Source organism: Hemibagrus wyckioides, linkage group LG03 (assembly GCF_019097595.1).
Source record: "Hemibagrus wyckioides isolate EC202008001 linkage group LG03, SWU_Hwy_1.0, whole genome shotgun sequence".
Taxonomy (NCBI): Eukaryota; Metazoa; Chordata; class Actinopteri; order Siluriformes; family Bagridae; genus Hemibagrus; species Hemibagrus wyckioides.
In genome coordinates this window covers 10,769,261-10,796,125 of record NC_080712.1, presented here as the reverse complement: position 1 = coordinate 10,796,125, position 26,865 = coordinate 10,769,261, and the positions used below count along the sequence as shown (strand labels likewise).

At 38.0% G+C, this 26,865-nt stretch overlaps 1 protein-coding gene across 3 annotated transcripts; it reads left to right on the top strand.

Annotated features, from left to right (window-relative positions):
- Positions 1 to 1,807: 1,807 nt before the first annotated feature.
- Positions 1,808 to 10,506, top strand: crybb1l2 (crystallin, beta B1, like 2). 3 transcript variants are annotated; one of them, XM_058382120.1, is made up of 6 exons: positions 1,808 to 1,949; positions 3,812 to 3,909; positions 4,773 to 4,891; positions 5,058 to 5,190; positions 7,015 to 7,157; positions 7,593 to 10,505. In XM_058382120.1, exons 2-6 carry the CDS (start codon positions 3,814 to 3,816, stop codon positions 7,762 to 7,764), a joined length of 663 nt encoding a protein of 220 aa, XP_058238103.1. In that variant the 5' UTR covers positions 1,808 to 1,949; positions 3,812 to 3,813; the 3' UTR covers positions 7,765 to 10,505. The 3 variants fall into 3 exon arrangements, with proteins under 3 accessions (XP_058238103.1, XP_058238090.1, XP_058238096.1); XM_058382107.1 differs by lacking the exon at positions 1,808 to 1,949 and adding an exon at positions 2,862 to 3,007; XM_058382113.1 differs by lacking the exon at positions 1,808 to 1,949 and adding an exon at positions 2,896 to 3,007 and having other exon boundaries at positions 3,830 to 3,909; positions 7,593 to 10,506.
- Positions 10,507 to 26,865: the final 16,359 nt, after the last annotated feature.

Below are 26,865 nucleotides of genomic sequence, written 5' to 3'. Positions count from 1 at the left end.
CTTGCCTTTTTGGATTTTTTTTTTATTATTTAATTATTTTTTTATTATTTGATTATTTAACTGTCTGACACTTTTCATTTCTTGAACTCGGACGTAAGTTTGACGTAAATAGCATCCTTCTTTTTTTAGGAAAAGGTTACTTTTATTAGTTTAACTTTGCTGGAAATTGTGAGAATTGTGCGAGACCTAACATGCTGCAACCTATATGGCTTAACCATATAACATTTTATCATTCTTATTCTTATTTGTCTTATTTTTATATGTAAATGGCTGACCTGCTATATAAATCGCATGCTTTTCTCTCTATGATTAAAAAAAATTTCAACTGGAGCAGGTCTGATTGTAACATCTTGTTTCCTTGGTCACGGAATAGGCATATTTCTTTTTAAGCTATACTGAACATTGAGAATCAAAACAATTCTTTCCCCCTATTTTCATGATTAGATGTGTTTTATTATCTTTTGTGATGCTGACAGAAGATGAAACAGTATTGGTTTTCTCATTTGATTAGATTTCTTTTGTTTGTTTGTTTGTTTGTTTATGTCTGGGCAGGTGAAAGCCTGTAATTTTATTATAGTGATTGATACACTTTCTGATTCTACCCTCAGTCAATATTTAATCTTTAGTGTCAAATATGAAGCAGAAACAGAAGGTAAACAGAAGGCTGGTTTTCTTCTGGAAGCATAAGCCTGCAGTGTCTATAACACTTAAACTAGAGCAATTAGTATTGAGAAATTAATAACAAATTATGCATTTGTTGCTTGTAGACAGTCACTTTACTCATGTCAGTCATTTCACTTTAGTCATTTCATTTCAGTTGTACAGTTAATACTTAGTGCTTGTTTAGCATACAGTACTAGTATGATTATGTAGGTATGTATACATGATTTGTATGTCTATATTGAATATGTACTATATAAATTGTGTGTGTGTGGGTGAGTATCGGTGTGTGTGGGTGTGTGTTTCTGTGCACAGTCAGCGAGTTGGATTTTCTGGAGCGGACTGAATGCAGGCATGCACAGTCACGGCCTGTGTAGCAAGTACACAATAATGGACAGTCGCATATGTTCATGTAGGTCAGCAAATGGAAAAAAAAACCCAGGTCAGATTGATTTGATTTTATACACCGGACCATCTGATAAATGTAAAGGAATCAGATTAGAAAGGATCAGTTATTCTATAAATCTGGCACCATTTTTAGGCACTTTCATCCGGCCCTTTAGATGATACTCCATGTATACTGCTCAGTCTTCACCCAATTCATAAAGGACCACTATAAGATGAATGCAGAAACAACCTGGGGGACCGAAAAGTAAAATATGTGATCTGTGTGATCAAACTATGTTTATTATACTCAGTGATTATGATTGAATCTATTTTATGAAGTGAAATCCATATGTCCAAAACCACACTTTATTCACTACCTAGTGCTTGTTTGTTTTTACTATGTATCATCATTGTCAGAACTAACTTGATTTATCTTGATTTAAATAAAAATAAATTGATTTTATATAATATTGATAATATTTTTTTTGTATGGAATACCAAATTTGTCAAAATTCATAAAGCTGAGCAGGTGTCAATTTTTGGGCAGTCTTGTGGTTTGACCTCACTTTCCTTTGGTCACTAACACAGATTTACCTGCTGCCATACCACTGCCCTTAATTGACATTTGACAACCTATACCCTTCTCTCTCTCTCTCTCTCTCTCTCTCTCTCTCTCTCTCTCTCTCTCTCTCTCTCTCTCTCTCTCTCTGCCTCTGTGTCTCAGTCTGTTTGATGATGGGGTAATTTCTATTCTGTGTGTAGGATGGTGAGCTCAGCGGGTTTGTTTGTTCGGGTCTAATCCCATTGCGTTGGGTGCTGGCCTATAAAAGAGCTACACACTTGTTTTCAGCACACACTGACTGGCTGTGTGAGAGAGACGCCGGCTACTCACTTGCACTCAGGTAAGAAGCCAGAAAGGGAGAGACAGTCCTAACACATGATTCTAATATAACTAAGAATAAGAATAATATATTGTTATTCAGCAACTGCTGAGAACGATTTTGTAACTACAGTAAAATTAATCATAAATTAAGAACTGCCTGGAAATGAACTCGCCTACAGGGGACCCGTTATCAGAAAATAAGAAAGCAACATGAAAAATAACAAAGAGCAGTTCATTTATAATGACATCATCATTTGCACCGAATGTGAATCTGAATCAGGAGTAGAAGTGATACAGTGAGGAAAACTAGGACATGCAGTGAAAACCTGACAGTTAAGAGCGATGACACAGCATTTACTCCGGCATTGACGCAGCAAGTGTTAGAGGAGTAGGAGGCGAATAACATAATAACATGCTGTGATTGCATATCACAGTAGCTAATGTCTTACGCACGGCTGTAGATTCAGAAAAGTGATGAAGAATAATAAAACATGTCTGTCACCTCATTAAAAATGATGCATTAGCAGAGACATGGGCTACAAAGATAAAAATAAGAACAATATAGTTTGCCAACATAGAAAATGAGAGTAACAGTTAATGAAGACTGAAAACCAGTCAGCGTAAATGAATCAGTGTAACTAAAATATTAACTTATAATATTTAAATTTTAAGGCTTTAGCTAGGTAAAATATGTTTTCTCATGAAACTTTATAACTGAGACAGCTATTTGCAATATATTACTGTATTATTGTACAATACTGGAAACAGTGCCAAGACCTCAATGTTCCTTCAAACCATGATGTTTACATGATGAGGTTAGGTGTGATTTGCAGGTGTTTCAGAGTGTGTGTGGAACTACACACACCAAATTTCAGAATAATTTTCACTGCTTTTTTCCTAACCCCAAATATTTTCATAGCAGCTTGATAAAAAGCTCAAAGCATTTGATTTATTATGCAGCTTCATTGAGTAGCATCCAAATGATCTCCCGTAACTGGTACACTAGTGCACTATTTCTACAGCATGTCAGCCTGCAGTTCCTAATAGGAATAATATTAAAAGGAAGACCTATTAAAGGTTTGTGAAATTTGTTTAATAAAGCCCTATTTAGGTAAACTAAATTTATTCACTATTATTTAACCCTTTTATTTGTTTTTATTGTGTTATTAAGTACTTTATTAACACCTTTATTAATTCATAATAGAAGATCTGTTGTGTAAAAATGACAGTGATTGTGTGGGTTTAATGCTTGTTTAAGTTTAATTATTGAGCATAAATGAAGCATTTAATTCATATGTGACCATTATAAGTGCATGAAATGTTTTATACCTATAGACTCTAGGAAGTGGCTTTCATTCACTTGAAGAGCTTATGAAGCTGAATAAGTCAATAATACTACGATGTGTGTTCTAGCTAAAAACACCTAGCATATTTTCAATTATCGAATTGTGTCCTATATTTTAAAAAAATAATTCATCATGCCTTTGTAGCAAAGTAAAAAGGTTGAGTGCCTTCAAATGTCTCTAGAAATCTCTTGAAGCCACCAGAACATCCAGGTATAACAGATACAACCTTTTGCACTAGTAAGATATGACTTCAGACGATTCATTCATGTGCAGTTACTTGCATAATGGGGACATTTATTATAATTTATCACAACTAAAAATGCATTTATTACTCATTTTCACCCAACATATCCCCAATCATGTACCAATACAGGTGTTTATGAAAGAAATCTAAATCAATAAAAGTCAATAAAATGTTACCAAGTGTGTAACAAACAATAAAATGTTACCAAGTGTGTAAAAAAATTTATGTTTTATGTGTGTAACTTAAAGAAATAACAAATTACTAATGGGTTTGCCCTCTTTTTTAAATCAGTTATGTCTTCTGTTGAAGAGAAGCCCAAGCCTGATGCTCAGCCTGACGGCAAGGCGGCAGCAAGCACCAAGTCAGATGTTGGCATGGACACCTACAGGGTAACACACACCCACACCCAACTACACACACACACACACACACACACACATACGTTTTGCCTTACTAGCTTTGTGGGAAATGTTATATACTTAATAATTACCAAAACACAAAAAATTTAAATATCTGGTCAAATATTTTCCCTACAAATATTTGTAACACATTGACTGACAGTTTAATTTTCCATAAAGGCAAGACAACCAATTAAAGCACTCATGTAAGCAAAAGCGTGGTAATAATCATAACAAGTCTCTCTTTTAATAAGTTCCTGTTGCCATAGATATATGCGGGTGATTAGATCATATTCTAAAGCCTTTTTTTAAACCCTTTCTTTATATACAGTAAAGTTCTGAATTACTGGCTTACTGACAACAGTCATACAGGTGGTGTTGTAATACTTGATAAGTGTCTGTGAGAAATATCTGTGATCATTAGGGTTTTTTCCATTAAACAAAAACAAAGGGTGGAGGTCAGAATGCCATTTCAGTCTTCTGAAAACTTATTTAAAACCTTGTCATTGCCCTAATACCCCACTTTTGCTTAATGGCTTTTAATTGCTAATGTAATTTATATTTATTACACAATGTGTGCATATCAACAATAATCTGCCTCTGTATTGTTGTACATTTCAATAACTGAGAACAATCTGAAAGCCCTGAAACAGTGATCATGATCTTTTGCATAGATTTATTTTTAAAAAGTCTAGGTGCTAATAATTTTGCATCTACGGTATGTTTTTAAGAGAAAATGTTCATATTTTCAATACAAGTTATTATAGGTATATTTATTTTGTTTTTCATTGATTTTACACATCTTATACATCTCTTCCCATTCTTCTCCATTTCTCTCTTCTTCACCCTTGTAGATGTTCGTGTTTGACCGTGAAAACTTCCAGGGCCGTATGATTGAAATCAGTAATGAGTGTATGAACGTATGTGAGATGGGCATGGACAAAGTACGCTCCATTCGCGTCGAATGTGGACCGTGAGTAATAAACAGTTACACGCCGTTATTGCAGACATGACAGTAACAGTTACAGATAGATTCTCAAGTCAGGTTACTCACCCTGACACTTACTCCTCCACAACCTTTCTCCTTCCCTCTTTCTTTCTTTCTTTCTTTCTTTCTTTCTCTTCTGCTCTGTCTGCAGTTTTGTTGGTTTTGAGCAGATGAACTTCTGTGGTGAGATGTACATCCTGGAGAAAGGCGAATATCCTCGCTGGGACTGCTGGAGCAACTGCCAGAGGAACGACTATCTGCTCTCCTTCAGACCTGTCCGCATGGTATTAATTCTTTTTTCCATGAACTCTAAAACTAACTCTCCTTCTGAAGCTATAAATTTATATTTATTATATATATCATATTAATATTATGAATTTATCATCATATTCATGTGTATGGTGATGATCATATGACAAAAGCCATGTACTTCCTACTTTCATATTTCTATAAAAGGAAGTAAATATGATATGTGGAATATTAATATCTATCCAGATTCCATCATCTTTCAAGGCTGCATTATGGACAATTTGGGGGCTTGGATGCACAGTGGCTTAGCGTGGTTAGCACGCATGCTTCACATCTTTGGGACTGGAAGTTTGATTCCTCCCTCCCCTTGTATCTGGAGTTTATATGATCTCCCTGTGCTTGGGAGCTTCCTGTGGGAAATCCGTTTTCCTCCCTCAGTCCAAAGACATACACTGTAGGCTGATTTGCATCTCTAAATTGCTCATTTTGTGCGAATAGGTTTGTGCCTCGAGTCCTCTGGGATGGGCTCCAGGTTCCCCATGACCCTGTGTAGGTTAAGGACATGAAAGTGGATGGATGGTTTGTAAATAAGTTAATGTCAATGTCCTTTTACTTTTATATCTTGCTAACAGCAGACAGAAATGGTAACAGTCAGAAATATGACCATCAGATGACACTGTAAATATATTTTCTGTTATACAGTGCCTCTGCCATGGGAAATTGTATAACCTAGATTGTATAAAATGGGTTTATACCATTTTATATTGTTTCTTCTTTATTATGAGTTATTGGTAAATAATATAAATGAAAGTGAATTTAAGATAATTGATCACTGTAAATATACAGTATATTTAAAAAAAAGTCCCTAAATAATCAGCTGATGCAAACTTATGTTCCTGGACATGCATAGTTGGGGAATAACTGAGGCACAGGATCAGTGAAAGAGTGTCATAACACATTCATCTCTGAATCACAGTATCATCAGTGTTATTTTCCTTTCACAGTTTCTTAATGTTTTCAATCATGCTATTTCTTGCCATGCCTGTTCTAAAACATGATGCACTGTAAGACGCTGTCCTCTATTCTAAAGGCAACTTGTTCATGTCAGCAATGCCACTATAATCAAAGACAGAATAGCAAGTGCAGAAGTGACGGGCAGGATCCTGGTGATACTGACATATCAGGATGAAAATGACACCTTTGTGTGTACTTACTAGGATTGTTATAATAGTCATAGTCGGTGCAGTAGGCAGAGGTATTATAAAAAGTATTAATTAAAATAATAATAATAATCTGACTAACTATTCAGACTGCAATACCAGGTCAGTGTGTGGAGGAGATAGAGATCCCTGTTCCAAAACAGGTCTTCCTAAAGAGGACTTATCTCAAAGAAGCAACAATTTCTGAGCGGTTTATCTTCCCAATGGGTTTTTGGTGTGTCCATGTGGAAAATCGAAGTTTTCATATTAAAGTTTTTCTTGTCAGACAAAACCTGAGAACTTACACAAATAATCATTTTCTAATAGAAAACAACAGATGTAAATAGTCCAAATTAAAATGTTCATACAATTTGTGACAATTCATAAACAAAGTTATGAAGTTTAAGATTAGAGCTGTGGGTTATTAATTTTTTCATGACTTTGTTTGTATAATATTACACTCCATACAACAGCAACTTATTCAGATCCGTGTATATCTTTCATGAGATCAAGTTCCAAGGACAGGAAACTCTGACCATATAAGGAAATTGGCAGATTTGATAGGCCAGTGTGGACAGATCCAGGGTAGATGTGATGTCAGGGTAAATCTGCTTGTAAAGCTTAGAAATAGAAAATAACTTCTGAAAATAACTTCCACAGGACCCAGAGAAACACAAGATCTGTCTGTACGAGGTTGGCGACTATAAGGGTCGAAAGATGGAGATAATCAATGACGATGTGCCCAGTCTGTACTCCTACGGCTTCACTGACCGAGTTGGCAGCATCATGGTCAGCTGTGGAACGTAAGTACTGGGTTACTTGCTTACGTGTGTATTACCGAGAGCCAAGTTTAAAATTAGGACTTCAGAAAAATCAGTTGATTTAGCCTTTTAGTTCTGTAAGAGATTTCCGAACATGTTTTAAATGTTGCAGGTGATCTGGATACATTAAATGATCCAACCAGCTCACTACACTGTACCTTCAAACTGAGTCACAAATTCAGCGTTTTCCATTTTCATGCCCAATATGCTTTAAAAATCTATTGAACATGCACAGTATGGTAAAGCCCAGCTAAGAAGGGGTCAGTCTTGTCTGAACCTTGATTAAAAATCTCTATTCATTACAGTCTCTCCTACATGTTCTACCTTTTCACCCGCCGGCACACTTCCTCACGCCCACAGATCTCCTATTCCTTCCTGCCTTTCATTGAATTTCATCTCCTCTGCTTTCTCCCTCAGCTGGGTGGGCTACCAGTACCCAGGCTATCGTGGCAGTCAGTACCTTCTGGAGAAGGGTGACTACAGGCACTTTAATGAGTACGGTGCCCGCTGGCCGCAGATGCAGTCTGTGAGGCGTGTTCGTGACATGAAGTGGCACCCGGACGGCTGCTACACCATGGCCACCAAGTGAGGGTTCGAGAGGATGGGAAAGAGAGGGAGAGGTGGGGAGAGAAAGAGAGGGTGTGGAGCTGAGGGGGGAGGGGGAGGAACAAGGGACAAGAAAGAGAGAAGGATCATGCCATCCATATAAGGGAAAGAGGAAGAGAGGAATGGGTTGTGAGTGTGTGTAACAGTACAAATCATGGTTGCTGACCATAGATACTGATAGTATGTTTGTTAAGCGTAGGATGGCACACTCTTTTTCTCTCTCCTATCTCCTATCTCACTCTTTTCTTCTCCTTTCTCTTCCTGTTCTCTCTTCCTTATCCTCCTCTTCCTCATCCTCAAATCAATTTTAATCTTCTGAGTAAAATCAAGCAAATCACTTCACACTCTTTTCTCAAAAAGGGGGTGGGATCGGGGGATATGATTGACATGGATGGGTATGAAAAGGGTGAAAGACCATATAAAAAACCCTCATCCTTATGAAATAAAAAGAAACATGTGGCATCACTCTGTTCTGTGTTATTCATAGCTTCAGCAATCCTAATACCTTCTTAGACCTATATTTCTGACATAAACTACAACTTCGTATAAAAATAAAAACTGGAGTTAGATTTTCCTGAATGCCTCTAGCCATTATCTAAACTCGCACAGGCTTTGATCTTAGAGAAGCAGTTTGTAAATGTGAAAGCCCTCTGCTGCATGTGAGGCAAATTTGAAATGAAAATGAAGACTCTGACTGTTCTGGCTTTTCCCTTTAACCAAACATATTTCACTTCCTTTGATTATACTACACATGCATTTTACTTTATCTAACCTCTCTTCTGGCCTCTCTTCTACACGATTTCTGTTCCTGGAAATCCAAGGCACTACTGTGAATAACAGTATCTTCACAATTAAATGATTAGCCTAGGTCTGTAAACTCTTAAATGGTGCACACTGCAGCATTAAATTTTTACAATTCACGGAAATCCTGTTTTCAAGATTAGTTCTGTAATGGACAATGAATTGCATGAATAAAGGTGCCTAAATATTTACTCAAATGAGGAAATACAGACTATGAATATGTGAATATGTAAACACCGCAAACCTTCAAGCTCCATCTTTTCACTAGCAAACTAGTGTTGCATTACCTGTAAAATAACAAAAACATTTCTTATCATATATCTTTAGTCTGCACCCTCTTTTCATAAAATATTGAAGCAATGTTTTACTGCAGTGACAATTTAATCATTTTATTTTTAAATAAAGATTTAGGTGACTTTAATACAACAATTATATTGTACATTATCCAAATAGTCTGTAACTACCAACTGTTGAAATAGCATTTTGTTCGGTATTTTACTTTATGAATGTCTTGATAGTTTCATTCTTTTTTTTAAATAATTGATGTTCTGTACCCAAATACAATTATAGCCCAAATTTTCTGTTAGGTATCTAAATACCTATCAAACATTCAATTAAAAGACATCATTGAATAAAGTGTCAGCTATTTCATATAATCTTTAGAAACTAGGACCATCATCAGCCTTGTCATGGGAGGTGGAAACAGGCAAAGTACGGGATTGGCAAACAGTGTGATGTATGATGGGTATACACCTAACTATCCAGGCTATACACCATACACTCAACTATCCCATGAAGGCCTATTTGATAAACCTGGAAATTTGCTGTCCAATAGGGCTCTGGTGAAGTTGGGAGAGTTAATCACCATCTCAGGAGCTAGAACATGATTACAGAATCATCCACATTGAAATGAAATCAATGACCTAAGTTAACAAAGTCATATGGAAGTTGTTCAAGTATTTCCTATGTCATGTGAGAAGCAAATGTATTCAAGAGGTGTTCATACACATGCATTTATAAAGGAGGTCTCATACAGTGCAGCATCTTAATACACAGTTCTGATAGCTCATTAGAACACATCATTCAGAGCCATGGTTCTCAAAGTGGGGTCAAGCCTAGCTTCACAGAGGCTCCGTGATTTTCTTATTTTGTTATAGTGGTGGAAATCACAACTTACCATTATTACAGTTAAACCTCACTCTTTAGTGTCTCCCAGATGAGAATGGGTTCCTTTTGAGTCCTCTCAAGGTTTCTTCCTCATATCATCTCAGGGAGTTTTTTCCTGCTACAATTGCCTCACGCTTGTTCATTAGGGATAGATATTAATTTAATTTAAAGTTTTGTCATTTTTATTCTATTTTTTTTTATTTCTATAAAACTTTGAAACACTTTCCATTGTTAAAAGCACTATACAAATAAAATGCACTTGAAATGAAGTTCATAGTATCATACAAGATTTGCCCATGAGCATGATTTCGGAATTGTTATGATTTCGGAATTGTTTCCTTCCTGTTAGCCCTTTATCATTTCATTATGGTGCACAAACGGATTGTGTCACTGGTCAACTCTCTATAATTGTTTTCCTGAATACAAACATCATTTGGTCATGGATTAGGTTATAAACGCTAAATTATCTCTGGAAGATCCAAAACAGACCAGGATCACTAACTAGTTATCATTAGCACTGCCAACCTGTGTTGCCAAGTATGTGTGGGTTCTCCACAAAACTCAGCTAATGTTGACCTGCTGCCATGGGTAGAATTTTTTTATTTCTGGGTGGGTGGTTGGACTTTTGCTCATATAAGATGTATTATATCTACAAGAAACAGCTTTGCAATGTAGTCTGTTGTTACATCTGCCAAGAACAAAACTGCTTGCTAATGTTGTTCAAAGTGTAATGTGTGCAAAGTAAAAAGTATATTTATCATCTTTGTGGGAAGTATTTTTGTGGTCTATGATCCCCGGACATCTCACTGTTCAGCACATATAAATGTATAAATCACAAAACATCTAAAAACTCGCTGTTTCTAACCTTACTGCCAGTGTTAGCTACTTAAGTAGCTTGATATACAATGCTTTTTAATTTATATATTTCCATGTGGAAAACAGGACTACCAGAACATACACAATTTGGTAAATATACCTAAAATACACTTGATGCTAACTTCTGATGTGGAACTGTTGTTGGACTGGCATGATGTTATTTTATAACTGACTGTTGTGTTTGTGTGTTTTATTATTAGACTAGTCTTTCAAAGGTTTCCCTGACGTTTAGAAACTCATAATCCTTTGAATAGTAGCAGTTAGAGGTCATATAGACTGATTGCCATATTGTATGAATGACAATGAAATATCCATGATTAATAATTCACACATCTAGAGGCATCACACAAATACACTCAGTCATGACTCATATAATGCAAATACTTTTATTGTGTGTGTTTGTGTGTGTGTGTTGCCATGTTTTTATATGTTGGTGGCAACCAAATGTCCCCACAAGAATAGAAATATCTAAGTTTTTGACTGGCAGCTTTTATATAAAATGTAAAATGTAGAAAGCTATCAGGTGTCCTTTTGGTTAGGTGTAGCATTTATTAGCTGCATTAATGATCATGTCAATGGAAGGTCCTTACAAGGATTGTAAGACAAACATGAGGATGTGTGCATGTTACACAACAGCTTCAAGCCTTTCTCAAAACTCATCTCAATATACCATTTTAGTCAATATACGATCCTTCCTACACCAGGTCATTGCTTCTAGGCATGTGTACACACACACACACACACACGCACACATACGTCCATGTCTCCGGTTTGATGTCAGGTTTGACGTCAGATTCCAGTTTGAAGTCAGATTTCCATTACCTTGTTAGAGGCTGTTGTGTTTCAGACACACACACTCCAGCTGTGCTTGTAGGGAAATATCAGTAGGCAGGCATGGGTAGAATGTTGAGTGTGTGCTCAGTCTCTTTCTTCTTATATTTACTCTGTTCGTGGGCTCTGCGTATTAACAAGGGAGAAATAGGTTTGATTTCAGAAGGATTGGGGGAAGGACGAAGGAGAGAAAGTTATCTGTAGGCTCGGCAGGAAATCAATATGAGGTAATTGAATGTTCTTGCAGTGATGTTCTGCTACCATTAGAGGGAGTGAAGAGCTGAGGTTTTGCACAAATATGGGCACAAATCACATCTCGTACTCTCCTCATTATCCATTATTCAATTACCTCACACTGAGTTCCTGAAGCGCATAGCTTTAAAGCAGCAGTGAAGGAGCACAATAACCAAGCTTTCAGGCACTAAAATGGGATTTGAAGGTACAAACGCTACGATCGCTGTTGTAATGGTACTCTGAGGGGTCTGTCTTTTGTACATTAGAGAAACATAACTGCAAGAAACATCATTAAGATACACAATTCCAGTGCATTTGTATTGTAAACTGTATTGTATACAGTATCTTCATTTCTAGTCTGTGCATCTAACGCACCGTACCGTACTGTAGGTTTTTCTAGCAAATCTCATTGTTCATGTAAAACTATGCCTTTTGCTCCTTTGTCTCTCTCTCTCTCACACACACACACACACACACACACACAAACTCACAGAGTGTGTCTTATAGACCTCTCTTTGCGTCATAGTCGCTTTGCAAGTTAGCCGGGGGTGATGCACTTCTTTTTCTGGAACTCTACAAAACGTCTTTCAGTGGAGTGTGATGTAACCTATTTATCTCCCCTAAACAAACTAGTGGGAGTGAATGGGGAGGAGAGAGAGGAGAGCGTCAGAAAGAGAGAGAGAGAGAGAGAGAGAGAGAGAGAGAGAGAGAGAAAGAGCAAATGAATAGTCTTTGCACATACGTGTGCTGGCTGTCAGTTTTCAGGAACAGACGTGTATGTGGTTGCTTTTCCTCTGGTTTCGTCACTCAGATGTCTACAGTGAGAAGAAGCACTGAGTTCACTTCATTCACATCTGTTCCACTTTCCTTCTTTTCTTTATCCGTACCTTTGTCATAACTTGTTTCTTACTGACTACAAGTTCTGTTTTTTGTTTTTTTACTCTCTCTCTCTCTCTCTCTCTCTCTCTCCCACTCTAGCTTCCACACTCCTCCCGCTATTCTTTCTTCTATCTCTTGGTGTCTGTTGGTGTCAGTGTTGCGTTTGTATCTGCGTCATCTGTGAGCCTGTGTCTCAGTCACTGGACTGGGTTAAAAATAAAGAGCAAGCAACACTGTTTATGTGTGTGTGTGTGTGTGTGTGTGTGTGTGTGTTAGATAGTTTGATAGTTTGTGTGTGGATCTTTATAGCTACATTTCAGCCCAGTTTAACACTACATGTGTTCATTTAAAACATGTTAGTGTGAAGCATCTGTACCAGTGCATCAGCAGTGTCTCTATTAGTGAGTTTACAACACTAGAGGAAGCATATGGTACATTTTAGACTTAGAATATTATTTCAAAGATGATAAGAATGAGACAGATCACTGGTAGGAGGCAGTAAATGTGCACATAACAGAGCAAAATAGAGAGATCCTTGTCATTTGGTACATTTTCGGTACCTTTCAGAGTAAAAAAGCTTGTCATTTTTGTAAGTTTAGTTAGACATTGCGGATGTAGTGTATCTTTAATATACATTTAAGGGACATAAATAAACTTCGTTGTGCATTGTAGCCTCTATGGTACATTTACATTGTACAAAAAGTTATCAAAACTAAGCATGTTTTCTGACAACAATGATCCCGAAGATGAGAAAAAAAGAAATCCCTGAGGATGATAGGTGACCTCTCATGATCTTAATCATGTTCTCAACACACATGTAAAAGAATATATGAATATATTCTCAACACACATAAATATCACACAATGAGCACTCCAGCCAGTTGCCCACACACAGAATGTACAGAGGATATGCTTTCTTTATGACTACAGCACACACACACACACACACAGGAAACTAGGAGTGAACATCAGAAGAAGGTGAAAGGTCATAAGTTTCAACACTATTAGAAGTTCCACCACTGGGAGAAAAAAAGGACTGGAAAGCTGCAAAGAGAAAGAAAGACATGTTCAGCTAAAATATGTTCAATGTGAGAAAATGCAAGAACATGAGTGTGATAGGGGTGGGCTGAAGTGAGAAACATGTTACAAGAGACAGAGAGAGAGAGAGAGAGGTGCAGGGAATGAAGACGCAAAGGCATAATTGTGCAGTCTTCTGAGATAGGAGAGGCAGCGCAAGAGTATATGTGACGTCAAGTATTGCCAGCTAGTGCCATATTATCTGATGGTGACAAAGGATTTCAAGGAAAACATTATCGGTGTTACAAAAACAAGTGCCCAGGACTACTTATTTAATGGATGTTGGTCAGTATTGCCATATTACAAATGACAATAAAACTTTCCTTATAAACCAAATATAGGAATCAAATATAGAAGGCAAAATTAGTCATAAACTTTAGTTTAGTCTTTGTTAATAGTGCAGTAGTGAGATTTAACAAAAAAGTTTGCTGAAAAATAATACACATAAAAAAAACCTTATGATTACTGCAATGAAAGTGACAAAGTGATGCTATGAGAGGAAACTATAGTCACAGTTTCTACATAGTGGCTCTAAGATCCTGTAACAATTAGGCAGGGACTAAGAACTGTAACAGACTACAAAACACCATCCTCCAGTATGGTGAATGTGGACGCTTCTCTGGTGGATGAGCTAAACACCTTTTTTCCTCATTTCGAGGCTGCAGCTTACAGCGCGATCTGTGCTAGCAGTGTTAATAGCACTACAAGCAGCATGCACGTGGAGAGCGCATGTGAAAACACATTCATCATCTCAGAGAATGACGTGAGGAAAGCATTCAGGAAAATGAATACCAGGAAGGCAGCTGGATCAGATGGTATCACAGGACGGGTCCTGCGCTGACCAGCTAGCACCATTGTTCACCGAGGTACTTAACCTCTCCTGGGCACAGTGTGTAATCCCCACGTGTTTCAAACAGTCCAACATAGTTCCTGTCCCGAAAAAACTCCAGCCTGCCTGCCTGCCTCAATGACTATCGCCCAGTAGCCCTGACCTCTGTTGTGATCAACTACTTTGAAAGACTGGTCAGAGACTTCATCACTTCTTCACTACCAGACAATGCCGTTTGCATACCGTCCCAACAACTTTACAGAGGAAACCTTTGCACATCACACAGCCCTAAGCCACATGGAGAACAGAAAGGGAATTATGTTAAAATGCTGTTTGTAGACACTACAGTTTAGCATTTAACATCATAATTCCCTCCACACTCAACTCTAAGTTGGAGGTCTTGGGACTTTGCCAGACCATGTGTTTATGGATGTCCAACATCCTTAATGATGTTCCTGGATCATCCTCTCAGACAGGCCACAAGCAGTACAAGTTGCCACAAATGTCTCATCCCTACTCACCGTCAGCACTGGAATCCCCCAGGGTTGTGTTCTGAGCCACCCTGCTTTACTCACTTACACATATGACTGCGTGGCCACTTCCAACTCCACCACCTTCATCAAGTTTGCTGTCAACACAGTTGTGGTGGGCCTGATCTCCAACAACAGAGAAGATTATAGAGAAGATTAGAGAAGATTAAAAATCTGGAGATTTTTAGTGCCAGGAGGACAATCTCCTCTGAACATCATCAAGAGAAAGGAGTTGATAGTGGATTTCAGCATGAAGCAGGAGAGGAACTACCAGTCACTCATGATCAACAGGAGCCCAGTGGAGAGTGTGGACAGTTTCCGGTATCTAGGTGTTCTCATCACGCAGGATCTGCCATGGTCCTGTCACATCAACACTGTGATGAGGAAGACCCGGCAGCTTCTCTACCACCTCAGACACTTAAAAGACTGTAAACTGCCCTCTCAGGTGTTAAGGACTTTCTACACCTGCACTACTGAGAACATCCTGACAGGAAGCATCAAAGCCTGGTTTGGGAAGAGTACCAAACAGGACAGACAAGCTTTCCAGAGGGTGGTGTGATCAGCTTACCATCACACTGAGCTCCCTGACCTGGAGTCTATCTACAGCATGCAGTTCTGGACCAAGGCCTGGAAGATAGTAAAGGACCTCAGCCATCCCAACAATGGACTCTTCTCTTTGTTGTGATCAGGGAAGTACTTCTGCTCCTTGAAGGTGAAAACAGAGAGTGAGGAGAAGCTTCTTCCCTCAGGCCATGCGGGCCCTTAACCAGGAGAACATAGAGCCTGTTTTTTTTCTGGACTATGGCATACAGTATCACTCACTACCACGGATGGACTTTTGCACAAATGCACAATTATACAACTGCACTACATGCAAATTTTTATACTTTTACCAATTTACATAACATTCTACCCCCATATTCATCGTTCCATTCATACCACATCACATCACTAAACATTGTATTCAGATACTACCTTTTCTATATTTTAACTATATATTTTCTTATTGCAATGTTGCCTCCTGGTGGTTCAGTGGCAGGATCCCACGCTCTCGTTGCTGCAGCCCCGGTTCGATTCCCGGGCAGGGTGCTAACCCAGCCACTGAAGAGTTAACTCTCAGTGCTGGTCCCAAGCCTGGATTAAATGGGTGGGTTGCATAAGGAAGGGCATCCGTCATAAAACCTGTGCCAAATCGAAACATGCGGACTAAATGATCTGCTGTAGCGACCCCAAATAGGGAGCAGCCGAAAGAACAACATCTTATTGCAATGTTCCATTATAATTTTCCATATTTTCCAATTGGATCTACTTTTTTATATCAAGGACAGTCATAAAAATATTTCACTCCATGTCGTTCTGTTTATGATTGTGTATGTTACAAATAAAATTTGAATTTGACATTTGCTTCTTTATTATTATTATTATTATTATTATTATACTGAATCCACTAGACTACTTCATAAAACAGTGCTATAGGAATTTCAGTTGATTTCTCAGGAGGATGGGGAAAAATTTCTATAACAGTTCTGGCTGCAAGGTAAAGTACAGGTTTATATTAATGTACTTGTTTCTATAGTAACAGCTCACTCAGAGGAATTTGTTTGCCAGGTGCTCCACATAATCTAAGACTAATAATCAAAATGTTAAAAAATGTTTGTTATTTTACAACATAAAACATCTCATCATTGATACGATGAGGTTTTATTTAAGGATATGTTTAACATATACAGAAGGAGTCTCCACAAAAGTGTTAGCACTTTTAATGGTAGATACATTTTCCAATGATGATAAGTATTCAGAACAGAGACCTTTTCAGTTTCTGGTTTAAAAATAAAATAAAACAAATAATAAATAAAATGACAAACTGCATTTTTTAACTTTAAGAGAAAGTGGAAGAAACAGAGGTGGGTGCAAGAACGATGGTTTATAGCTGTTATAATGTAAGTGATTATAACAGGAACTTACTTGCTTCATGGATGTTCCACAATATTTTTACATACACTATATTGCCAAAAGTATTCGCTCACCTGCCTTGACTCGCATATGAACTTAAGTGACATCCCATTCCTAATCCATAGGGTTCAATATGACGTCGGTCCACCCTTTGCAGCTATAACAGCTTCAACTCTTCTGGGAAGGCTGTCCACAAGGTTTAGGAGTGTGTTTATGGGAATTTTTGACCATTCTTCCAGAAGCGCATTTGTGAGGTCACACACTGATGTTGGACGAGAAGGCCTGGCTCTCAGTCTCCGCTCTAATTCATCCCAAAGGTGTTCTATCAGGTTGAGGTCAGGACTCTGTGCAGGCCAGTCAAGTTCATCCACACCAGACTCTGTCATCCATGTCTTTATGGACCTTGCTTTGTGCACTGGTGCACAGTCATGTTGGAAGAGGAAGGGGCCAGCTCCAAACTGTTCCCACAAAGTTGGGAGCATGGAATTGTCCAAAATGTCTTGGTATGCTGAAGCATTCAGAGTTCCTTTCACTGGAATTAAGGGGCCAAGCCCAGCTCCTGAAAAACAACCCCACACCATAATCCCTCCTCCACCAAACTTTACACTTGGCACAATGCAGTCAGACAAGTACCGTTCTCCTGGCAACCACCAAACCCAGACTCGTCCATCAGATTGCCAGATGGAGAAGCGCGATTTGTCACTCCAGAGAACGCGTCTCCACTGCTCTAGAGTCCAGTGGCGGCGTGCTTTACACCACTGCATCCGACGCTTTGCATTGCACTTGGTGATATATGGCTTGGATGCAGCTGCTCGGCCATGGAAACCCATTCCATGAAGCTCTCTGCGCACTGTTCTTGAGCTAATCTGAAGGCCACATGAAGTTTGGAGGTCTGTAGCGATTGACTCTGCAGAAAGTTGGCGACCTCTTCGCACTATGTGCCTCAGCATCCGCTGACCCCGCTCCGTCAGTTTCCGTGGCCTACCACTTCGTGGCTGAGTTGCTGTCGTTCCCAAACACTTCCACGTTCTTATAATACAGCTGACAGTTGACTGTGGAATATTTAGGAGCGAGGAAATTTCATGACTGGATTTGTTGCACAGGTGGCATCCTATCACAGTTCCACGCTGCAATTCACTGAGCTCCTGAGAGCGACCCATTCTTTCACAAATGTTTGTAAACACAGTCTGCATGCCTAGGTGCTTGATTTTATACACCTGTGGCCATGGAAGTGATTGGAACACCTGATTCTGATTATTTGGATGGGTGAGCGAATACTTTTGGCAATATAGTGTATGTAATCACTACTAACTTGCTGTAAATTTAGTGGAGTTCAATACTTTGAGATGTTTGTGCTGTTACTGTAAATGAATCACCTTTGATTTAAACCACTGTAAATCATGCCATGTCACTCCACAGCATCACTGATTGTTTCCTATAGCTGCATGGCCCCAAGTGTTTTATTAAGTAATTAAATTATTTTCCTAATATATGCTTTAAACTGCATCTAGTTTGTATTTAATATCATAATTTCAACATTTGCTGATATGATATTCAACATAGGATGAGCAAACCTGTCTGACAAAGTTTTGCAAGCATATGAAGATTTTTTTTTTAATGTAAAGTATCTGAGTGGTTTCTGTATTGATAATGCCCTGCATTTAAATGCAGTAAAAAGTGTTTTAAACAAATATTGCGGATATGACATGATGATGATGAGTGATATACTTTATATTTAACCTTAAAACAGGTCATATAGTGCATTCAGTAAATGATTCAGACTCTTCTCAAGGTGTTTAATCCACTGGGCATTACTGACGTAATCAAAGACATTCTCAGACTTCTGAGTACCAAACTTCCGCCTGATCCACCTGAGTTCCAAAAACAAGCTAAGATAAATTAGAAGTCCTGACCTGACTCCGGTATGGTTCTTAAAAGTGGAATCAGAGTTTTATAAGTCTAAACATGTTCTCTTTACTTTCTGCCAGCAATCAATAAAATATCTGCCTAGAGGAGAAACTTCTGTCTCTGTGGAACCGCAGGCTTTGTAAACAGTCAAGTCTGTCAGTCCAGACAGTTCTTTCTGCTGCACTGGTGTTCAGGTATTCTATACTTGCAATGGGTTTTGGGGGCTCTGCCTTAAGGGAAACGTTACTACAAACTTCAAAACAGTTACAGTGCTGTGAAGAATTCACAATAAACAATTAGATAGGGCTCTGGGTTGTTGATCAGATGATGCCCATGCTGCCGCTGTTGGACCCTTGAGCAAAACCCTTAACCCTCTCTGCTCCAGGAGTGCTGTATCTTGGCTGACCCTGGGCTTTGAAACCAACTTTCTGAGCTGGGATATTCAAAGAATAAGAATTTTGCTGTGCTGTTATGTATATATGTTATGTATATATAAGGCTTCTACTTGTTTTAAAATAACTTATAACCCAATGCATTTGCTTTTTTAGTTGATTCTTTTTTGTAAAGAATCAGCCAAATCAACAAATACACAGTATAAGCACAGCGAAATTCTTTTCTTTGCATATTCCAGCTCAGGAAGTTGGGTAGTTCAGTTGTATCTATAACATTTATTGTAAGCAACTTACAATGGACACTATAGATACAAATGAGCTAAAGGTTAAAGGTCTTGCTCAAGAGTTCAACCAACGACCAGCACAACTAGCATCCATTGATTCACCAACTTCTACCACTGAATTAAATCACACTCGAGGTTGTCTTGAATCAATGCAAGCTAGTTGAGTTCATAGTGTCTGTTTAGAGTTAAGGCTTTGCCCTGTTGCTAATAACTTACTGTAATTTTTACAGTCTATTTATAATGTAGCATTTGAATATGGCTTTTCAGAAAGTGTTGATTAGTTTTCTATGACAGCAGCTCTGACAATTTCTGTCTCTGTGGAACCACAGGCTTTGTAAGCAGTCAAGTCTATCAATCCAGACAGTTCTTTCTGCTGCACTGGTGTCCAGGTATTCCTTACAACGTGTTTTGGGGCATTGCCTTAAGGGAAAAGTTACTACAAAGGACTTACAATATACAGTAAACAACTAGATAAGGCTCTAGGTTGTTAATCGGATGTTTGGGGTTTATGTCCTCGCACCATCACTTAAGCTAGGCCCTTACCCTTCTCTTACAGCCTATGAAAACTGTGTTGGCTGCATGACAAAACATAGTTTTAAATTAATGCCTGCATTAAAATAATAATAGTCATTCTAATTATCATTTCTGTAGTGATATCTTACACAGGGCTTGTATGAAAGATGCTCCACATCATAATAAAATAAATGGGGAAGCTTTCTGTGCATATATCTTTATTTAACATTTATGTAAGGAGTCTTCCTTGTAAGCATTGTCTCAGTAAGTTTATAGCAGTACAGTATATTTTAAGAAGAAGAAGAAGAAGAAGCCTTTATTATCAACAGCACACACATTACAGCACAGTGGAATTCTTTTCTTCACATATCCCAGCTGAGGAAGTTGGGGTCAGAGCACAGGGGCAGCTATGATACAGCGGCCCTGGAGCAGGGAGGGTTAAGGGCCTTGCTCAATTACCCAACAGTGGAGCTTGGTGGTCCTGGGGCTTGAACCCCAATTAAATGTAAACCAGATTTACCATGTAAACACTGTTCTTTAATTAAAAGAAAAATGTAACGATGGTATACAATGTATAAGGTACAAGAGGAATAAAACACGTCATGTACTTGTATTCAGGCTGCATTTTTGTTTATTTTCCTTTTATCTTTACATATAAGATTGATCCAGTAGAATAATTCTAAGTATGTACACTGTAGGTGTTATATGATTTTATTGAATTGATTTTTCTTGAATGATTTTATTACATACAGTATGTAATATATATGTATGTAATATATGTATGTTAAATTCATTTCACTATATGGACATGGATTTGACCCAAAATATTCCATATCCATATGCTTCAATGTGCTTCACTTGTGAAATAACACCTACACTGTACATATGAGGCTAGTGTAAAACAGCATGTGTATTTCACACTCACAATTTTACTGTGAAGCACCTGTATTAAGCCTTGAGCTTAGTGTCTCCGTCTCCCTGAATCCCTGCTCAATTCATTTCAGCCTGCTATTTGTAAGTAAAAGACTGAAAAGCTTAATTCAGGTAATATTTATCTTTGCAACAAAAGTGATAAATAAAGACTTAAAACACCGACAAGCAGCGCAGAAAAAGGACCAAGACCTGCAATGACATGCATCTGCATTATAAATATGTAAGGAGAATAAATACACTTTCCAGTTAAAGGAAGTTCTGTGGGTTAGGTTGACGTAATTGATGGGAAAGAGCCTTCTGCTGAGAATGAGTCCCTGAATGTGTTTCAGTTACAATAGCAGTCAGCAATGTCTTTTTTTTCCATCATATTAAAAGTGCTGTGCACTGGAGATGGCCCTTCATTACATTTGCCTTAATTAGTGGAATTTGAAGGGCTTCGCTGAAGCTACCTCAAACAAACACAGCATCTCTATTCAAACTGTGTATGGAGAGTCGGAAATGACGGCAGGGGCTGACAAAGATGGAGAGCATGACTTGTGTTTTGGAAGGGCGGATGAGTGTGAGAGTGAGAAAGAAAGTGAGAGAGAGTAGGCAGGAGAGAAAGACGGCGAGAACAATAATAAAGCATTCAATGGTTTCTGTCAAGGCGTATAAGAGCAGCCTGAAAGCTTGTCGTTCAGTTGCTGTCAGAGGCGTAACCGCATGTCTTTTTCTAATAAAGCTGCTTGTGCGTTATTGGGGATGATGCAGCATTAAACTCCAAATACACATGTCTGACATCAGCATGTTTCCTTTTTAGTGTTATTATTCTGCTCACTCTAGGAACTTAGGAGCTCTGTTAAACCAATAAATCTATAATGTACTTAACTTTACCAAAATATTAGTATTTCCATCATCATTATTACCATTGAGCTTTATAGAGTTTCAGGTAAAGATACAAATTCCATCCCTGTGCCTTGCCTAGAACGAGCCAGTATAATTTTCTTCTTCATCTTCATCTTCTTCTTTTTTTAAAAAAAAAATTTAAAGAGCGTTTAGAGGATTGTTTGGTTTGATTTTAAGCTTTAGTAGCATATTGAATTTTCAGTCAATGTGCAATTACTCTGAAATGCTTTCAGTTCTGCATTCATGCCTTTTTTTTGTTCAAACACAATACTAACACTTCTGATCTTAAGTGTGTTCATTTGGAATGAAACAATACTCTGCAGGAATATAAAGCTTTGGGAGCTACTACCTTTGATGGACTATTTGTTGATCAAGCTGCTTTATTATTTCGGTGCACATTGGCACATGGAGTCTGTGTTCATCTGAACCTACTGAGACTAAAATTCATGGCACGCCATGACTCAGATCAATACTGTCACAGTAAGAGTGTAGCTTGTAGAGCAGACAACAACAGGTGTTATGCAGTCTACATTGAAAGCAAGGTTATTAACAGCCAGACAGCACTGCCTGTTAATATATAATAAATATTAATGATTATTTGGCAGAGATAAATCTCAGCCAGCGAAATGTAGCAGACAGGAATAATTCTCTCTTTATATACAATGTAAGAAAAGGCCAACATCCTTTACTTTATCAAACTGCAAATTAAGGTTTCAGTGATGAGCTTCACTTTTAAAAGGAACAGTACCTTCCTTAAAAGCACCTAAAATAGTTATGTCACTTGCTTTATACTCTTAATGATTGTTTATATAGAACCATTTTATAGAGTTCATTGAAAAAGAAAAACTCAATAGAGTTGTTTTTACAATTGTTTAGTGGTCCTAAACAGCAAAACTGCTCCCACTTATTGAAGTGTTTCTATCGTTGTAGTTTAATTATTTATAAACATGTGATTTTAATAATTTTGATCATTCATAGACATGTCATTTCAAAACAGTGTGATCTATATACAGATAAAATTCACAAAAGTAATGGCACGGATATAACCTTACACTTTCTCTGAATTATAGACCTTTTTGGGGGAAAGGTTCTATAGGCCAAGTACAGAACCCCAGGGTTTTAAATAGATCTCCAAGAAATCTCCTTTTTAAGAGTGTTCCTAAAACCAAATTACCCAAAATATCCTTCTTTAAGACAAACTTTTTGATAAATAATCTGGTGGTTCAGCCAGTGTGTAATGGCATTGGGGTATTAAAGAAAAAAGAAACAAAGAAAGAAATACTGAACTGTTGTGTAATCAATGCAGGTAAGTTACAGGTAAAAAACCCCAACAAAATAGTCACATGTTGGTCTTTTACAGTGAAAGACTTCCAAAAGCAAAACCTATTAGTCCTTAGCACACCCAACAGAGCACTATAATAAATGGAGGCTATAATTGATGTAGCCTTGAAAGAGTGCAAGCTGCCATTTTATTGCTTCTGAAGCAATAAACAACACAGAGTCCGCAGAGACAGAGAACTGTTCTATTAAGCAGGAAGCTGAAACATCTGGTTATTACTGTATTCACAGTGTCTGTACACACAAAATACCTAGTGAGTTCAAAAAGATAATTAATACTCTTAAAAAACATTTTTGATCTATTGTAGTTCTGTTGAATTCAGTAGTAGTTAGTGTTCAGCAGCTATGCAGAAATTAAAATGAAGATCCTTATTAAGCAAGGCAGAGGTGACAGTGGCAAGAAAGACTATGAGATGAAGAAACCTTTAGAGGAAGCAGACTCACAAGGGAACTTGTGCTCTTCTGAGTTAGGATAGTGGTGACAGATAAACCAAACTGGACAGACTTAAACACAAATTGGTTTGGGGGAGGTTTAAATCTTTAGGTTGTCATTGTGGGGCAGGCCACAGGAGCAGAGGATGAGTCACAAGTGCAGAAGAAAACAAGCTGAAAAAGTAGCAGGATCAATTGTGCTAGCTGGGAGAGTGAGGGGAGGTAAAGCAGTAGACGTGTGTCAGGAGTACAGGAACAGCTTGACAGAGAAAAATATCAGATTATTAGGTACGCTCTTATCCTCCCCTGGTTTAATACTGTGTACACTGTGAGAGAGCTGAAGGGATTCTGGCAGTTCTATCTGTGACAGTATAACAAAAGTGGGGATGTAGCAGGTTAAACAGACATGAGGGCACTTTGGAACATAAAGCATCCTGTCTCCCTACCACCAGTAAGCCACAGATCATGTGTGTGAGGGGGAACAACAGCACTAAAACATCACAGTTTACCATGAACCTCTCACTGCCACTGAACACCCAAATCTGTAACTTTACATGAGAGAAAAGCTGTCTAACAAAATGTCTAAAATGTAAAATGTAAAACTAAAAATGTAAAGACACTTCATGAATATTCTCAAAGAAGAACAAGAAAGGTACGTCCTAAAACATCCTGACTAATACACATCCTGGTGCTAAAAAAATTGTCACGAAAGGCAGTGATGGTAGGACAAGAGGCAGGAAGGTAGGCACATCATTACTGCTACATGGCACACCTCTGGAGACAGAAATGAGAGAGAGTAGAACGAGAGGAAGGGGGGAATGACAATGAAGACAGAGAGTGTAGAGAGAGGGAGGGAAGAGAGGGAAAAAGATAAGCAGTTAGAGTGAGAGTGCATGAAAACTGGGAGAGTGAACATGAAGAGACCGCAGCAGGGATTTGCATTTAATTATGTGTTTGCATCATTAGAGGCATAGCGCGTCAGTGGGATGCCTCGTCATATCCATCCTCACTACCAAAACAGGGAGCGGAAAAGGGGGTGGGATGAAAAGCCCATTATCACTGAGGTGGATTTTGTGTGTATACGCATGCATATCCAGGATCCTTTCTTTGTCTAAACTTTGGTGCCCTCTCAGGGTCTTGATGCCTATACCACAGCAGAACCTTGTTTTGTCAGATGGTGTGAAAGATTTCTGCAGTACTGACCAATGGCATAAGAATAAGACAGAAATCTGCCTTTGTGACTCAGTCCAGACACAGCAAAAGTCTTTAGCAAACTGTGGTCAAACTCAGCATGCTAAAGCCAGAAGTCAAAACCTTGAGATGATTCTTGGCGTAAGTGTTTGCTCACCCAATCTGCTGTCATTCACTCCAGACGTGAAAGCCAGTATGTCAGAGTGTAATACAATGACAAGACACTAACAGTGAAGAGATTTTGAGTTTCTTTATATACTGCAAAGAGGAAATACCTTAGGTTTCATTCATTCATTCATTCATTCATTCATTCACTCAATCATTCATTCATTCATTCATTCATTCATTCATTCATTCGACACAGATAGAAGAAGTAGAAACTACACAGACAGTAACCCAAGCTGAGAATCAATCCACAGACGCTGAAGTTTTGAGGGATCAATAACATTTGCTGCACCACTGTGCCACCTATTTTATGAAATTTTAAATGTCATAACCTCCATAAAGTGATAAAACCAAGATGTTGTATAGCCTGGATTAAAACATAATGAGCTGTTATATTTTACTTGCTTGTCACATATTCAATATTGAATTTTAAGCTCCCATGCCTGACAGTCCTATAGGACAGACATTGAATCCAGTCCATTACTGAAAATGAATAAATTTTAGCGCCTAATATTTTTCGTAAAGAAGAAATGACAATTTCCAGCTAACCTGTGAAAATCCTAATCCTAATTCATTTAAAATCAGAAAAATCTAATGTTTAGGGTGATTCTGAAGTACTTCTGCAGCATTACAGCATGTTCCATATTCACATGAGTGCTGTTTTAGTAGGATTAGTTCTGCTAATGTGTATTAAGCCCCCTATTATAATTTCTCATTTCCCTACACACATATTAAACAGGCATGAGGGCACACCGGAACATAATGCATCCTGCCACTCGCGTGTCAACAAACCAGCGTGATGATGTAATAGAGGGGGAACATATTTTCCACCCTATTTCCTCAGAAACAGGTTTAGAGATTAGTGGAAATGCTCTCTTTAGGGTTTTGACTTTCAGAAGCTGATGAAATTCTTGCTGCCTATTTCGGATGTTAGCTCACACAGGCTAAAGAGTATTTAAAAGGACATTTTATTCAAAATAATCCAATAAGACACAATAAAATCATTACAGTTATTTATGTAGCAGCTTTTCAGAAATCATGGCCCAGTAATGTCCTATATTCGAAAAGTGTTGTAAAATCCTGTTATAATATGTGTGAAAACACATGCTCCATCCCTCCTACAGCTGGAAATTGCCTCGTTCAACCTCCATGTTCATAACGTCACTGCTAGATATCTGCCTTATTCGTATTTCTTTTATGGTGACGCATGAAGAAGTCAGCCCTGATTCAGGGCAGGTCTTGAAGGTGTTGAAAGTGCACTGGTGACCTGGATGTATCAAGGGAAAATAATCAGCCTTGGTTGACCCTAATCTACACCACTGTCCCGAATGCAGATATGATTGTCCAGCTGCGGTTCTTACTAGAATTCAGCTCCTTTAAAATGCTCAGAATCATTTAGATATTAGTGTTATTAGTGTAACATAGTATTATGTTAGTGGCTGTGTGTCACCCATCCTACACTGACTTTTACTTGATTAGTTAAACATTTATTTCTCTTCAAGCAATCATAATACTTGTATCCATTGATTTTATGACTGTGCCCATTGATTTTCTTGACTTATTCATCTCTTTGGTTGACTCCTTGAACTCAATGAGTTAAGTATACTGATGACCAATTTTCTATTCACTTGTGGATACATTTTCTAGCCGACACGTTTTCACATTTATTTGAAAACATTCAAAAATGTAAAGCACAGGATGTAAATGCACTGAAAATCTGCACAGCGTTTGTTGAATTATGTATAGAAGATGAGTTTGGCTTTCATCACTCTAACAGAAAAGTGCAGACTGGTTTTTAATTGGCTATCCTGCTCAAGAGAGCTTGAAAATGTTTGACTTTTAGATAGCATTTCTTCAATTAATAAT

Coding starts and splice junctions, on each gene's coding strand:
- crybb1l2 (XM_058382107.1), top strand. CDS start 2,911: ATGATCTCCCGTAACTGGTACACTAGTGCACTATTTCTACAGCATGTC. Junction 3,008..3,811: donor AAAAGGAAGACCTATTAAAG/GTTTGTGAAATT, acceptor TTTTTAAATCAG/TTATGTCTTCTGTTGAAGAG. Junction 5,191..7,014: donor CCTTCAGACCTGTCCGCATG/GTATTAATTCTT, acceptor TAACTTCCACAG/GACCCAGAGAAACACAAGAT.